The sequence below is a fragment of the Rana temporaria genome, chromosome 9 (genome assembly GCF_905171775.1).
Source record: "Rana temporaria chromosome 9, aRanTem1.1, whole genome shotgun sequence".
Lineage (NCBI taxonomy): Eukaryota > Metazoa > Chordata > Amphibia > Anura > Ranidae > Rana > Rana temporaria.
Genome location: NC_053497.1, coordinates 4,393,855 through 4,410,292, shown reverse-complemented (window position 1 = coordinate 4,410,292; position 16,438 = coordinate 4,393,855). Strand labels below are relative to the sequence as shown.

The following is a 16,438-nucleotide window of genomic DNA, read 5'->3' as shown; positions in this document are numbered from 1 at the left end:
CCACTAGGTACATCTTATGGGTAGATGATAGTACATGCACAGTTAAGTGCAGGGAAGAGATGTATTGACTTTGACTAAGCCTCAGCATCCATCCATCTACTACAGTTACCCCCCATGAAGTCATTATGGATATATGAAGTTAATCAGGATCCTCTCGGGTTCTTACTGTCAAAGAAAACTTTTTGCAAAGTATATAGTTCAGACACTTGTGTCGAATCATTGAACGTGTAATTATTGTGTACCATGCAGTGTAGCTTTGTTGTTTTGTGCTGCGGTATTTGGCGTGTAGGCGTAATATTATCAACGCACGTGAATTGGGAAGTGGCACAGCGTGGGCCCTTTAATTTCCAGTATACTGAGGCCCCATACACAGGACCGAGTTTCTCGGCAGAATTCAGCCAGAAACTCGATCGGAGCCGGATTCTGCCGAGAAACCCGGTCGTGTGTACACTTTTGGCCGAGGAAACCGACAAGGAACTTGTCGAGCCAAATAGAGAACATGTTCTCTATTTCCTCGTTAGTCAATGGGGAAACTTGGCTCGGCGAGATCCTCGGTGGCTTCACAAGGAACTCGACGAGCAAAACGATGTGTTTTGCCCGTCGAGTTTCTCGGACGTGTGTACGGGGCCTTACAGATGAGTCAATAATTAAAGATACTTTTTACCTTCAGTTTGCCCAGTTGGTTCTCGGATTTCTCTGCGTTCAGATACAACATTTCACTCTTCTTTAGCCTGCTGTCAGCTGACGTCACTCAGCCGCTCCAGACCCCGGAGAGATCCCGACTTTAATGTTGGGATTCACCCAGATGCCTGGACCGGCAGACGGCTCAACCTCTCATCGAGCCACTGAGAGTCTGGGCCTGCCTCTTCCGCCCCCTCCACAGTCCGGTGCTCCACTGAGGGCTGGGAGGACTGAGCAATGACAGTCACAGGTTCTCTGCTCACTGAAGACCAAGAGCAGCAATCAGCAGGCTTTGATCGCTCAGTTCTTGGTGTAGCTGTGTCGAGGGACAGATGCAGCATCAACCTAGGTGAGTATAAATGTTTGCTTTTGTTTTTTCTTTTACCTGCAATGTGAAAAATAATACTATACCTAGTCTAGAGAGCACGCTAGACTGATGAGGGTTTTCAGGGATCCTCTAAAACAGTGGTTCTCAACCTGGGGGTCAGGAACCCCTCGGGGGTCGAATGATGATTTGTCAGGGGTCACCGAATCCTGGGCTGTTCCTGAAGCCCACACCGCTCTCCCAGCCTTTTTGCCGCCACCCAGCAGGGCTATCCCTGGAGCCTGTGGCTGGCCAGCTGGGCTGTTCCCTGAGCCTGCAGCCGCCCACTCAGCCTCTTCGCAGGCGCCCATTCAGTTCATGGCATTGCTGGGGGGCAAAGACGGTCAGCTGACTGGTGAGGAATGTGAAGTGGGAGGGGCTGGAGGAGACCCCATCTCCCGATCTTGGCATAGGTGTCACTGCTACAAAACACCACAAAGTCGGAGACGCAGTGAGTAACACTACCTGTGATTATAGTTGCCATTAAAAGGACTCAGGTAGCGCTAAATGTCTGTGGGTTAGGGGCGTAAATTACTTGTCTTGCCTTGGGTGCTGACAACCCACGCTACGAAAATAATTTTACCGTTAGGGGTCCCCACAACTTGGGAAATTTTATTAAGGGGTCACAGCACTAGAAGGTTGAGAACCACTGCTCTAAAAGCTAATAGAGAAGAAGATAGACGGACAGATTGGGGTAAGGAGTTCCATAGGCTTGGAGAGGCTCCGGAAAAGTCCTGGAGACGAGCATGGTAGCAGGTGATGAGAGAGCTAGAGAGCAGGAGGTCATGAGAAGAACGAAGAGAACGTATAGGTTGGTATTTAGAGACTAGGTCAGGGATGTAGCTGGGGGCAGAGTTGTGGATGGCTTTGCAGGTAGTTGCTAGTATTTTTAATTTAATTTGTTTGGTGAGCAGAAGCCAGTGGAGGGATTGACAGAGAGGAGTAGCAGAGACAGATGCCTCGTACAGACGAGCAAACATGTACGATGAAACCGGTCCGCCGGACCGTTTTCACCGTACATGTCTGCCCGGGGATTTCTGTATGGTGGCTGTACTCACCATCATACAGAAATGCGCGCGTAAACAATACGCGGGGCGTGGCCGCGCCGTCGCCGCGACGATGACGCGGCGACGTGGGCGGCCCTGCCAGTTCAATGCTTCCACGCATGCGTCGAAGTCATTCGACGCATGCGAGGGATGGCGGGCGCTCGGACATGTACGGTAGGTCTGTACAGACGACCGAACATGTCCGAGCGGACAGGATTCCAGCGGGCTGTTTTAAAACAAGTTAGGAAATATTTGCCCGCTGGAAAAAGGCCCGGCGGGCAAATGTATGCTGGAATCCTGTCCGCTCGGGCCTACACACGACCGAACATATATGCTGAAACTGGTCCGCGAAGTACTCCCGCAAATGCTCAGTAACCCTAGCGCAAACCGATCAATAAACGCTTATTGCGATTTTTGATTTTTTACCAAAAATAGGTAGAAGAATACGTATCGGCCTAAACTGAGGAAAAATATGTTTTTTTATATATTTTTGGGGGATATTTATTATAGCATAAAGTAAAAAAATATCATTTTTTTCCCAAAATTGTCGCTCTATTTTTGTTTATAGCGCAAAAAATAAAATCCGCAGAGGTGATCAAATACCACCAAAAGAAAGCTCTATTTGTGGGGGGGGGAAGGACGCCAATTTTGTTTGGGAGCCACGTGGCGCGACCGCGCAATTGTCAGTTAAAGCGACGCAGCGACGAATCGAAAAAAGTGGCCCTGGTCCTTTAGCTACAAAATGGTCCGGGGGCTGAAGTGGTTAAGCGATAGTCTAAATAAAAAGAAATAAAAAAAAGATAAACCAAAACAGCGGAAGAATTCAGACTACATTTGACCTCTTTTCGAGCAAGAAGAACCTTTTTTTCCAAAAATAACAACCCCCCCCCCCCCTCCCCCGTTACACATTTAACTGCAAGAAAGGTCAGGTAATCCTATTCTACACCAACATGTCAGCTACATAAAAATGTGATATTTTAAAAGCGCCGGCGCTAAGCAGCCGTGGAAAATGTCACCGTGAAGTGTTTTACACTCCGGATTACGTATCGCTCAGGGTTTTTTTTTTTTAAAGCACCAGACGAATGTAAAATAAGATAAAATTGAGAAGAACGCGAGATCGGCCAGGCAGGAAACGATCGGCCAGGCAGGAAACGATCGCACGTCGATGGAGTTCAATGAAACAAAACCCTTAACCTCTTGTCTACCGGACACCCCCCCCCCCTTCCTGCCCAGGTCAATTTTCAGCTTTCAGCGCTGTCATACTTTAAATGACAATTGTGCGGTCATGTATTTATTTTGGGCCAGATTCACGTAGAATCGCGGCGGCGTAACTTATCCTAGATAAGCTACACCGCCGCAATTTTTCATCGCAAGTGCCTGATTCACCAAGCACTTGCGATGAAAACCTACGCCCGCGGCCTCCGGCGCAAGGCGGGCCAATTCAAATGGGCGTGTGCCATTTAAATTAGGCGGGCTCCCGCGCCGGACCTACTGCGCATGCTCCGTTTCCTAACTCCCGCCGTGCTTTGCGCGCCGTGAAGTCATTTTTTTTGAACGGCGACGCGCATAGCGTCCGTATTCCCAGGCGGCTTACGCAAACGACGTTGATTTTTAAATTTCGACGCGGGAACGACGGCCATACTTTAGACAGCAATGACTAGAGTTAAGGCACCAAAAAAAAAGTGTAACTTAGCGACGGGAAACTATACTAGCGGCGACGTAGCGAACGTGAAAAACCGTCGTGGATCGGCCGTAACTCCCCAATTTGCATACCCGACGCTGGTTTACGACGCGAACTCCCCCCAGCGGCGGCCGCGGTACTGCATCCTAAGATCCGACAGTGTAAAACAATTACACCTGTCGGATCTTAGGGATATCTATGCGTAACTGATTCTATGAATCAGTCGCATAGATAGAAACAGAGATACGACGACGTATCAGGAGAAACGCCGTCGTATCCCTTTTGTGAATCTGGCCCTTTATTTCTTGCTAAACATAAATTTTTTTTAAAAAAAATCGCAAAAGAAAAGGTTTTTCTTAGTTTCTGCGCGGTGACGTACAACACGTACGACGGCACTATAAAGGGGAAGTTCTATGCGGATGGCGCCACCCTTTGGGCTGCTTTAGCCGATTCCGTGTTAGTAAAAGACGATTCGCGCTTTTCAGTCTGTTACAGCATGATGTATGTGCTTACTCCATTACGAACGGTAGTTTTACCAGAACGAGCGCTCCAGTCTCATAACTTCTGAGCATGTGCGGGTATTTCACGTCGTTTTTGCCCACACACGATTATTTTTACAACCCAAAAAACGACATCGTTTAAAACGACGTTAAAAAATGCAGTGTGATCGAATTTTTTTGGGGCGTTTTTCAGAACCTGAAAAATTATGTGAAGCCCACACACCATCATTTTAAATGACATTTTTGAAAAACTACGGGCTGGATTCACAAAGAGTTACGCCGGCGCATCACTAGATACGCCGACGTAACTCGGAATCTAAGCCGTCGTAAGTTTAAGTGTATTCTCAAACTGAGATACACTTAAACCTAGCTAAGATACGACGGCCTGCGCCGTCGTATCTTAGGGTGCAATTTTTCCGCTGGCCGCTAGGTGGCGCTTCCGTTGATTTCGGCGTAGAATATGTAAATGACTAGATACGCCGATTCACGAACGTACGCTTGCCCGTCGCAGTAAAGATACGCCGCTTCCGTAAGAGATACGCCGCGTAAAGATAAAGCTGCCCCCTAGGTGGCGTAGCCAATGTTAAGTATGGCCGTCGTTCCCGCGTCGAAATTTGAAAATTTTACGTTGTTTGCGTAAGTCATCCGTGAATGGGGCTGGACGTAATTTATGTTCACGTCGAAACCAATGAAGTCCTTTCGGCGTAATTTGGAGCAATGCACACTGGGATATGTACACGGACGGCCCAAAAAACGTCAATCACGTCGGGTCACCAATAATTTACATAAAACACGCCCCCCTCATTCTTATTTGAATTAGGCGCGCTTACGCCGGCCCCATTTACGCTACGCCGCCGTAACTTAGGAGGCAAGTGCTTTGCGAATACAGCACTTGCCTCTCTGACTTACGGCGGCGTAGCGTAAATACGATACGCTACGCTGCCGTAAAAATGCACGGATCTACGTGAATCCAGCCCATAGTGTATTTACGTTTTGTATTTAGCCGTTTGCCTGACGTTCCTCTGTAAATTTCGGTATTTAGTGCGCTATCCCTTTTATTCTAATTACACCTTAGGATACGAAAAAAAGCTTGGACAGCCTTCCGTAGGAATTTTTATTGTCCATTTTAATCCTATGAGTGGAATTTTATGCAGAGATGACAGGTCCACTTTCATTTGTTCTGCGAGTCTGCCAAGGCATGTGCGTGCGTCTGCGGGGAATGTAAATCTCTGTCCATTCCTACCTCATCCATTTTCATGTCGTCTGATCGCATCACCAGGCGGGGAAACAAAAAGGGAAACGTTTTGTAAGACTCTGCAGACGGTGTGTGACTTCTAATGAGAGGTTATGGGCTTCACCTATATATGTGATGTTTTAGACTTTTTAGATGTTAATGCTTCTTGTGTCCAAAACTCTAAAAATAATATGACAATGGAAGAATAGAGAGGGGCATTAGCTAAAAGGAAAGATTATACAATCACAAGGGAATGTTACACAAAGGCGGACATTGTCATGAAGAAATTCACTATAACGCTGCGTACACGCGATTGGAATTTCCGACAAGAAAAGTTCGATGTGAGCTTTTGGGTCGGAAATTCCAACCGTGTGTAGGCCCCATCAGACATTTTCTGTATGAATTCCCAACAGCCAAAAATTTGAGAGCTGGGTTTTCAAATTTTCTGACGGCAAAAGTTCTTCTCGGAAATTCCGACGCGCAAAAATCCTTGAACTTAATTGAATCAGTACCTGACCTGAAAGATGGAGACACTACAAAATGCTTGTAAAAAGTCTTCCCAGAAGAGTGGAGGATGTTATAGCCACAAATAGGGGCAACACGATGTTAATGGCCATGGTTTTGGAATGGGATGTCCAACAAGCTTTGAGCCGTGACCTCAACCATACTGAACACCTTTGGGATAAATGAAAAGACCAATTTTGAGGTCTTCTTATCCAACATCATTATCTGACCTCACAAATGGGCATGGATTGCCACAGAATGTTGTGGAAATTCTTCCCAGAAGAGTGGGAAGTCTTCCCGGAAGAGTGGAGGATGTTATAGCCACAAATAGGGGCAACACCATGTTAATGGCCATGGTTTTGGAATGGGATGTCCAACAAGCTTTGAGCCGTGACCTCAACCCTACTGAACACCTTTGGGATAAATGAGAAGACCAATTTTGAGGTCTTCTTATCCAACATCATTATCTGACCTCACAAATGGGCACGGATTCTCACAGAATGTTGTGGAAATTCTTCCCAGAAGAGTGGGAAGTCTTCCCGGAAGAGTGGAGTATTTTATTGCCACAAATAGGGGCAACACGATGTTAATGGCCATGGTTTTGGAATGGGTTATCCAACAAGCTTTGAGCCGTGACCTCAACCCCTACTGAACACCTTTGGGATAAATGAGAAGGCCAATTTTGAGGTCTTCTTATCCAACGTCATTATCTGACCTCACAAATGGGCACGGATTCCCACAGAATGTTGTGGAAATTCTTCCCAGAAGAGTGGGAAGTCTTCCCGGAAGAGTGGAGGATTTTATTGCCACAAATAGGGGCAACACGATGTTAATGGCCATGGTTTTGGAATGGGTTATCCAACAAGCTCTGAGCATCATTGAACTTAATTTTTCTCGGCTCGTCATAGTGTTGTACGTCACCGCGTTCTTGACGATCAGAATTTCCGACAACATTTGTGTGACCGTGTGTATGCAACACAAGGTTGAGCCAGCATTCCGTCGGAATAAAATCCACGGTTTTCTTGTCGGAAATTCCAAAACGAGAAGGTCAAACGTTTGTGATCACCTGACCATCACACCTATATGAGCTTGTTGGTCATCCCATTACAAAACCATTAATAATACGGCCAAGAATAACCTCTATCTGCGTGGCCATTAATATGAAGCTGCCCCCTTTGTGGCTATAAAATCCTCCACTCTTCTGTGGGACTTTTCATAAGATTCTGTGGGAATTGCACTGTGCACATTTGTGAGGTTCAGATAATGATGTTTGATAAGAAGACCACACAATTGGCCTTCTTATTCATTCCAAAGGTGTTCAGTTGGGTTGAGGTCAGAGCTCGGAGCTTGTTGGATATCCCATTCCAAAACCATGTCCAATAACATTGTGTTGCTCCTATTTGTGGCTATAAAATCCTCCACTCTTCTGGGAAGACTTTTCACAAGAATTTTGTAGAGTGCCCATCTTTTAGGTCAGGTACTGATGTTGCATGAGTTCACAATTGGCCTTTATTTCATCCCAAATGTGTTTAGTAGGGTTGAGGTCGGGGCTCTGAGCTTGTTGGGTATCCTATTTTAAAACTATGGGCATTAATGTGAAGTCCCACTCCCAATCCCCCCCAGCCATCACCATGGCTATTTATTTATTGCCTAATCATTTCGTTTTGCTCCTCTTTGTGGCCATAGCAGCCTCCACTCTCCTGGAAAAACATTCCACAAGATATTGTGGGAATCTGTGCCCATTTGTGAGGTCAGATAATAATGTTGGATGAGAAGATCTCACAACAGGCCTTCTAATTCATCCCAAAGGTGTTCAGTTGGGTTGAGGTGAAGACTTTACACCACATTCTGTAGGAATCTGTGCCCATTTGTGAGATCAGGTAATGATGTTGGATGATAAGACCTCACAATTGGCCTTCCCATGTATCCCTTAGGTGTTCAGTAGGGTTGAGGTCAGGGCTCAAAGCTTGTTGGATATCCCATTCCAATACCATGTCCATTAACATTGTGTTGCCCCTATTTGTGGCTATAAAATCCTCCTCTCTTCTGGGAAGACTTTTCACAAGAATTTTGTAGTGTGCCCATCTTTCAGGTCAGATACTGATGTTGGATGAGAAGACCTGGTTCACAACTGGCATTTAATTTCATACCAAAGTTGTTCAGTACGGTTGAGATCAGGGCTCTTGTTGGGTATCCTGTTTTAAAACCATGGACAATATAAAGTCCTTCCCCCCCACACCAACCATCATCATGGTTATTCTTTTAGTGTTTCTCCTCTTTGTGGCCATAGCAGCCTCCATTCTTCTGGGAAGACTTTCAACAAGATTTGGGAGGGTGTCTGTGAATTTGTGTCCATTTGTGAGGTCAGGTACACTTTGCGGCTATAACATCCTTCACTCTTCTGGGAAGACTTCCCACAACATTCTGTGGGAATCTGTGCCCATTTGTGAGGTCAGGTAATGATGTTGAAAAAGAAAACCTCACAATTGGCCTTTCCATTCATCCCCATGGTGTTCAGTAGGGTTGAGGTCAGGGCTCAGAGCTTGTTGGATATCCCATTCCAAAACCATGGGCATTGACATTGTGCTGCCCCCATTTGTGGCTACAACATCTTCCACTCTTCTGGGAAGACTTTCCACAACATTCTGTGGTAATCAGTGCCCATTTGTGAGGTCAGGTAATGATGTTGGATAATAAGACCTCACAATTGGCCTTCCCCTTAGGTGTTCAGTAGGGTTGAGGTCATGGCTCAAAGCTTGTTGGATATCCCATTGCATAACCATGGCTATTAACATTGTGTTGCCCCTATTTGTGGCTATAACATCCTCCACTCCTCTGGGAAGACTTTCCACAAGAATTTTGTAGAATGCCCATCATTTAGGTAAGGTACTGATGTTGGATGAGTTCACAATTGGCCTTTATTTCATCCCAAAGGTGTTGAGTATGGTTGAGGTCAGGGCTCTGAGCTTGTTGGATATCCTATTTTAAAACTATGGACATTAATGTGAAGTCCCACTCCCAATCCCCCCCAGCCATCACCATGGCTATTTATTTATTGGCTAATCATTTCATTTTGCTCCTCTTTGTGGCCATATCAGCCTCCACTCTCCTGGAAAAAACATTCCACAAGATATTGTGGGAATCTGTGCCCATTTGTGAGGTCAAATAATAATGTTGGATAAGAAGACCTCACAATTGGCCTTCTAATTCATCCCAAAGGTGTTCGGTTGGGTTGAGGTCAGGGCTCAGAGTTTGTTGGATATCCCATTCCAAAACCATTTCCATTAAAATGGTGTTGCCCCTATGTGGCTAAAACATCCTCCACTATTCTGGGAGGACTTCCCATAAGATTTTGGAGGGTGTCTGTGGGAATGTGTGTCCATGTTTGAGGTCAGGTACTAATGTTTGATGAGAAGACCTGGTTCACAATTGGCATTTAATTTTTATCTTAAATGTGTTCAGTAGGGTTAAGGTCATGGATCTGAGCTTGTTGGGTATCCTATTCTAAAGCCATGGGCATTAATATAAAGTCCCACCCAGCCATCACTATGGATATTCATTGAGTGTTTCTCCTCTTTGTGGCCATAGCAGCCTCCACTCTTCTGGGAAGACCTTCCACAAGATTTTCGAGGGTGTCTGGGGGAATTTGTGCCCATATGTGAGGTCAGATTCTGATGTTGGATGAGAAGACCTGGTTCACAATTGGTATTTAATTTCATCCCAAAGGTGTTCAGTAGGGTTGAGGTCAGGGCTCTGAGCTTGTTGGGTATCCCATTCCAAAACCATGGCCATTAATATGGAGTCCACTCACCACAACTCTGTGGCTACAGCAGCTCCCCCCCTAATGCTGCATACACACGGTCGGAATTTCCGACAACAAATGTTCGATGGGAGCTTGTTGTTGGAAATTCCGACCGTGTGTAGGCTGCATCGGACATTTGCTGTCGGAATTTCCGACAACAAAAATTTGACAGCAGGTTCTCAAATTTTCCAACAACAAAATCCGTTCTCGTAAATTCTGATCGTGTGTGGACTATTCCAACGCACAAAATTCCACGCATGCTCTGAATCAATTACGAGACGGAATCGCTCGGTCTGGTAAAACCAGCGTTCGTCATGGAGATAGCACATTCATCACGCTGTAACGGACTGAAAAGCACGAGGCTAAAAAGCGCAAATCATCTCTCACCAAACTTCTACTAATGCCGCGTACACACGGTTGGAAATTCCGCCAGCAAAAGTCCGATGTGAGCTTTTGGTCGGAAATTCCAACTGTGTGTATGCTCCATCAGACTTTTGCTGTCGGAATTTCTGCCAGCAAAAGACTGAGAGCAGGTTCTCAAGTTTTCAGACGGGAAAAATTCCAATTGGAAATTCCGATTGTCTGTAGCAATTCCGACGTTCAAAATTTTGACCGCCGCCTGCTTGGAAACAATTCGATGCATGCTCGGAAGCATTGAACTTGGCTCGTCGTAGTGTTGTACGTCACCGCTTTCTTGATGGTTGAAAGTTCAGAGAACTTTTGTGTGACCGTGTGTATGCAAGCCAAGCTTGAACGGAATTCCGTCGGAAAAACCTTGTAAAATCCGATCGTGTGTATGGGGCATAACGGTATTGAACTTCCCTTTAATTGTACCGTCGTACGTGTTGCACTTGACCGCGTTCTTGGCGTTCGGAATTTCCGACAACATTTGTGCGACCGTGTGTATGCAAGACAAGTTTGAGCCAACATCCGTCGTAAAAAAAAAACCACGGTTTTTGTTGTCGGAATTTCCGATCGTCTGCACGTGGCATAACTCTGGTTATAAGGTTATGGCTGATTGGTGTTTTTCTGGTGACAACCAGGGATTCCTTCAATTTAGTGGGACTTCCTATCACTTCTTGGCTGTGGAACAGAAAGGTAAGGCAGATAGGCGCATATCGGACAAAATGACAGGGGTTATAACTAGGGTCGGGACCGATACCGAGTATTTGCGGGAGTACTTGCAAATACCCCCGATGCCTAAATAGAATACTTGCCCCCCCGCCGCCGCCGTCGTATATCGCAAAGCCGCCGCCGCTGCCGCGTTAATCACCGCTCGGGGGAACATTAGAGTCAGCTTTCATTTGAATAGCTGTTTTCCCCGCCGCACATAGACACTCCCCCATACTCGGGATTGGATGGATCTGTCCAATCGCGAGCAAGGGGGAGTGTCTCTATACACAGCGCGGCAGGGAAAACAGCTTATTCAAACGAAAGCTGACTGTAATGTTCCCTGCCCGGTGTTTAACGCGGCGGCGGCATCATTTAGGTACGGGGGACATGGCTGCATGTGGGGGGACATGGCTGGATATGTGGGGGACATGGCTGCAATATGTTTGGGGACATGGCTGCGTATATGGGGGACATGGCTGCAATATGTTTGGGGACATGGCTGCATATGTTTGGGGACATGGCTGCAATATGTTTGGGGACATGGCTGCGTATATGGGGGACATGGCTGCAATATGTTTTGGGACATGGCTGCAATATGTGTGGGGACATGGCTGCATATGTTTGGGGACATGGCTGCATATGTGGGGGACATGGCTGCATATGTGGGGGATATGGCTGCATATGTTTGGGGACATGGCTGCATATGTTTGGGGATATGACTGCAATATGTTTGGGGACATGGCTGGATATGTTTGGGGACATGGCTGGATATGTTTGGGGACATGGCTGCATATGTTTGGGGACATGGCTGCATATGTTTGGGGACATGGCTGCATATGTGGGGGACATGGCTGCATAAAAAAGTATCGGTATTCGGTATCGGCGAGTACATAAAAAAAAGTATCGGTACTCGTACTCAGTCCTAAAAAAGTGGTATCAGGGCAACCCTAGTTATAACCATCCCTGATGGCTCGTACACAAGTTCCCATGGGAAATCCCGAGGGGAAAGCCAAGAACCTGCTCGGCATGTCTTTCCCCCCAACACACAGCCGATTTTCCCGACGGGCCGTATGTATGCTCCATCGCAGTTTTTTCCCTTAGGAAAACTGCCAAAAACCGCCGGGGAAAAGTCTGCCAGTTTTCTCGGCGGGAAAAAAGAGAACTGGTTCTCTTTTTTTTTGTCTGGCGGTTTTTGGGCAGTTTTCCCACCGAAAAAACTGCGAGGAGCATACACACGGCTGGGATTCCCGGCCAAAAGCTCTCCTCTCGTTTGCACAAGGCATTACTCTATCCAAAATGAAAGAAGAGAACATTTATTTTGCTTTTAGTTGTACTTTAAATTGCAAAATTTGAAAAAAAAAATGTGTTGTTCTATTATTTTATCTGCACTCTGTAATACTCTCACCATGACTCTTTTCTTGACTAATGTATTACTTTTTTTAGATGTGTTGATGATTAAATAATAACCTCTGTTTTATTTTTTTTCCCCTTTTCTCACTCCCATATTTTCTCCTCCACCATTCCGTCACTGAATAACCATATGCCGCACAGTCATTCTCATAGTTTGGTCTTCCCACACAACCCTTGTCTGTTTGTTATCATTTTCTCCCATTCCCCTTTGATTCCATCCCCTCCCCTTTGCAAGCCCTCACCCCCGGCCCCCCCGAAAAAAAACCCCACTGTTCTGGGATATGGAGCACCACAGAAGGAGAAGGGGCCGCTGACCAAAGGCTAGTTGGAGCCAGCCTCCAACATGGCTAATGGCAGCGAGTCGGAGGAGCTGTCTGGCTCTCTAACCCAGTCAACAGCGGTCTCTACCCACCTAAAGCTGGTGCTTCTGGGTTTCATTATATGCGCCAGCTTAGCGGGCAACCTACTGGTTTCCCTGCTCGTGTTGAAAGACCGCTCCTTGCACAAGGCCCCTTACTATTTTCTGTTGGACCTCTGTCTTGCCGATGCCGTCAGATCATCCGCCTGTTTTCCATTTGTCCTGCTTTCCATCCGCAATGGCTCAGCCTGGGCATACAGCCTCTTAAGCTGTAAAGTTGTGGCATTCATGGCTGTCCTGTTTTGCTTCCATGCCTCATTTATGCTTTTCTGTATCAGTGTTACTCGCTACATGGCCATCGCCCACCATCGATTTTACTCCAAGAGGATGACGCTGTGGACGTGCATTGCAGTGATCTGCATGGTCTGGACACTCTCGGTCGCCATGGCCTTCCCGCCGGTATTCGATGTGGGAACTTACAAATTCATCCGCGAGGAGGACCAATGTATTTTTGAACACCGCTACTTCAAAGCCAATGATACCCTTGGATTTATGCTGATGTTGGCGGTGCTGATCGTTGCCACTCATATTGTCTATGCCAAACTACTCCTCTTCGAGTACCGCCACCGCAAAATGAAGCCAGTGCAGATGGTTCCGGCAATCAGCCAGAACTGGACATTCCATGGACCTGGAGCTACAGGGCAGGCTGCTGCCAACTGGATTGCTGGATTCGGAAGGGGGCCGATGCCGCCCACTTTGCTGGGTATACGTCAAAACACCCATACTGCCAACAGGCGTCTCTTGGGGATGGATGAGTTTAAAAGCGAGAAGAGGTTGGGGCGGATGTTTTACGGGATTACGCTCAGCTTCTTGGTGCTTTGGTCACCCTATATCGTGGCCTGTTACTGGAGGGTGTTTGTCAAAACCTGTAGCATCCCTCATCGCTACTTGTCCACTGCCGTGTGGATGACTTTTACTCAGGCTGGGGTAAACCCTATCATGTGTTTCCTACTTAACAAAGACCTGAAGAGCTGCCTTCAGCTCCACATCCCCTTTTGGAGGACGAAAGCCTTGCTACCTAGGGAGCCTTACTGCGTAATGTAAGAGGGAACCCATTCCACTCCCAACGTCACAAACCAACCTCAGTGATTGGGAAATATGGATTTACATGACCAAGTGGGCATGATCAAGAAGGATTTCATAAATTGGACCATCATAAGAGTAAAGAAGACGTAAAAAAAAAAACATAAAAGTTGAAAGACCATGGCTTTTTTTTTTAAAGTTTCTTTTTCTAAAGATACAATTGGTGAAAGAAGGACTCGGTTGGGAGGGTGGGGGAGGGGTGCGTGAGAATTTCTTGGATGTCTCTTTTTTTTTTATTCCAGCTAATGCATTAAGGGATGATGGGCGGAGCTTGGATGGGAGGGCGGTTGTGACAGAGGGAGCGCAAAGTTTGTCTGACGAGAGGGTGACGGGGGAGGCTTGGTGGGAATTTATGTATTTGTTTATGGACATATTTATTGACAATGGTTGAAATGCCATCACTTGTATTAATGTCTTTTGATTGATACAAATATGAGGGAGTTTGCTTTCCAGTTTGTCTGTTCTTTGAAAATTCTTGGAATGTGCACATTGTAAACTTTACCACATTGTAGGACCATCAACTGGGCGCTTCACACAACACATGGTACTAGTGCCTCGTTTCCACTGAGCGGATCGGTTCGGGTTGGTTCGGTACGGTCAGGGCTCGAGTCCTGCGGGAACGGCGTCCCTGCACTTTTTTCACAGCAGGAACGCCGTTCCCTTTGCAGGACTAGAGCAGCCTTGAGCAGCCGAGCCGCCCGAGCCGATCCCTCACTAGTGAAGGACTCGACTCGAGTTACTGTCAGGCAAGGCGAACTGAGCCGAGCAGACTCAAAGCTTCTCCTCCAGGCTCCGACCTCGTCTGCCACCTGTCCTTCAGTACGCGGCCGGTTGCGTGTGACACGCGGAGGCGGAGTCACACAGCAACGCTAGGGTGAGCCTGCGTCTCCTCTCCTCACAGAGTCACATGCCCTTTTTGTACCCTGCTATAATATATATTTATATGTATAGATTGACCAGCCAGCCAGCACCCTGAGGCCAGCCAGCCAGCACCCTGAGACCAGCCAGGCCAGCACCCTGAGACCAGCCAGGCCAGCCCCGAGACCAGCCAGGCCAGTACCGAGTACCCTGAGGCCAGCCAGCCAGCCAGCACCCTGAGACCAGCCAGGCCAGCACTGAGACCAGCCAGGCCAGCACCCTGATACCAGCCAGCCAGCACCCTGAGACCAGCCAGGCCAGCACTGAGACCAGCCAGGCCAGCACCCTGAGACCAACCAAGCCAGCACCCTGAGACCAGCCAGGCCAGTACCGAGTACCCTGAGACCAGCCAGCACCTTGAGACCAGCCAGGCCAGCACTGAGACCAGCCAGGCCAGCACCCTAAGACCAGCCAGGCCAGCACTGAGACCAGCCAGGCCAGCACCCTGAGACCAGCTAGGCCAGTACCGAGTACCCTGAGGCCAGCCAGGCCAGCACTGAGACCAGCCAGGCCAGCACCCTGAGACCAGCCAGGCTAGTACCGAGTACCCTGAGACCAGCCAGGCCAGCACTGAGACTAGCCAGGCCAGCACCCTAAGACCAGCCAGGCCAGTACCGAGTACCCTGAGGCCAGCCAGGCCAGCACTGAGACCAGCCAGGCCAGCACCCTAAGACCAGCCAGGCCAGCACTGAGACCAGCCAGGCCAGCACCCTGAGACCAGCCAGGCCAGTACCGAGTACCCTGAGACCAGCCAGGCCAGCACTGAGACTAGCCAGGCCAGCACCCTAAGACCAGCCAGGCCAGTACCGAGTACCCTGAGGCCAGCCAGGCCAGCACTGAGACCAGCCAGGCCATCACCCTAAGACCAGCCAGGCCAGCACCCTGAGACCAGGCAGGCCAGTACCGAGTACCGGAATATTCCAACCCTTCCAAACTGTACCGACCCGAACCGTTCTCCTCTCATTTAAAGTGGTTGTAAACCCTTAGGCCGCGTACACGCGACCGTTTTTCATGTCATGGGAAAAAAACAATGTTTTCCTTCGATGTGATTTTTGTCAAGCCTGCCTTGCATACGCACGATCGTGAAAAACTAAAGCTCGAGCAAAGCGCGGTGACGTACAACAAGTACGATGGCTCTATAAAGTGGAAGTTCCATTCGAATGGCGCCATCCTTTGAGCTGATTATGCAAATTTTCCGTGTCATAACTTGCTTCTGAGCATGCGCGTTTTTTCCACATTGTTAATGCCTACACACAACCGTTTTTTCACGATGAGAAAAACGGCGACGTAAAAAACGACGAGAAAACATAGAGCAGGTTCTAAATTTTTAATGCCCATTTTTCTCATCTTGAAAAATGGTTGTGTGCACGCGCCATTACAGACCACTTTGAGCTACAGGTAAGCCTAGATTAAGGCTTACCTGTAGGCAGAGGCGTATCTAGTGAAAATGGCGCCTATGGCAAGCACTGAAACTGCGTCCCTGTCAAAGCATTTGAAACCTTTCAGATAACCAGAGACATGGAGGGACGCAGTGCAACGAGGACAGAGAGGGGCACTGGGGACCACTGGGACTGGTACTGAAAATTTTGGGGGGGGGGGGGCGCAAACTGAGAAAAAAATCAATTGCAGCCACTGTGCCCATCAAAAGCAGCCACTGTGCCATCAATGGCCAGTCATCGGCCAT

At 47.7% G+C, this 16,438-nt stretch overlaps 1 protein-coding gene across 1 annotated transcript in view; it reads left to right on the top strand.

The window, feature by feature from the left end:
* GPR173 (G protein-coupled receptor 173) overlaps positions 1-14,288 on the top strand; it is a 32,282-nt gene extending 17,994 nt beyond the window's left edge. The window contains exon 2 of the mRNA XM_040322706.1: positions 12,477-14,288. Within this exon, the coding sequence (XP_040178640.1) occupies positions 12,679-13,797 (1,119 nt within the window). The 5' untranslated portion in view covers positions 12,477-12,678 and the 3' untranslated portion in view covers positions 13,798-14,288. The remainder of the gene's footprint in view (positions 1-12,476) is intronic.
* The last annotated feature ends 2,150 nt before the right edge of the window (positions 14,289-16,438 follow it).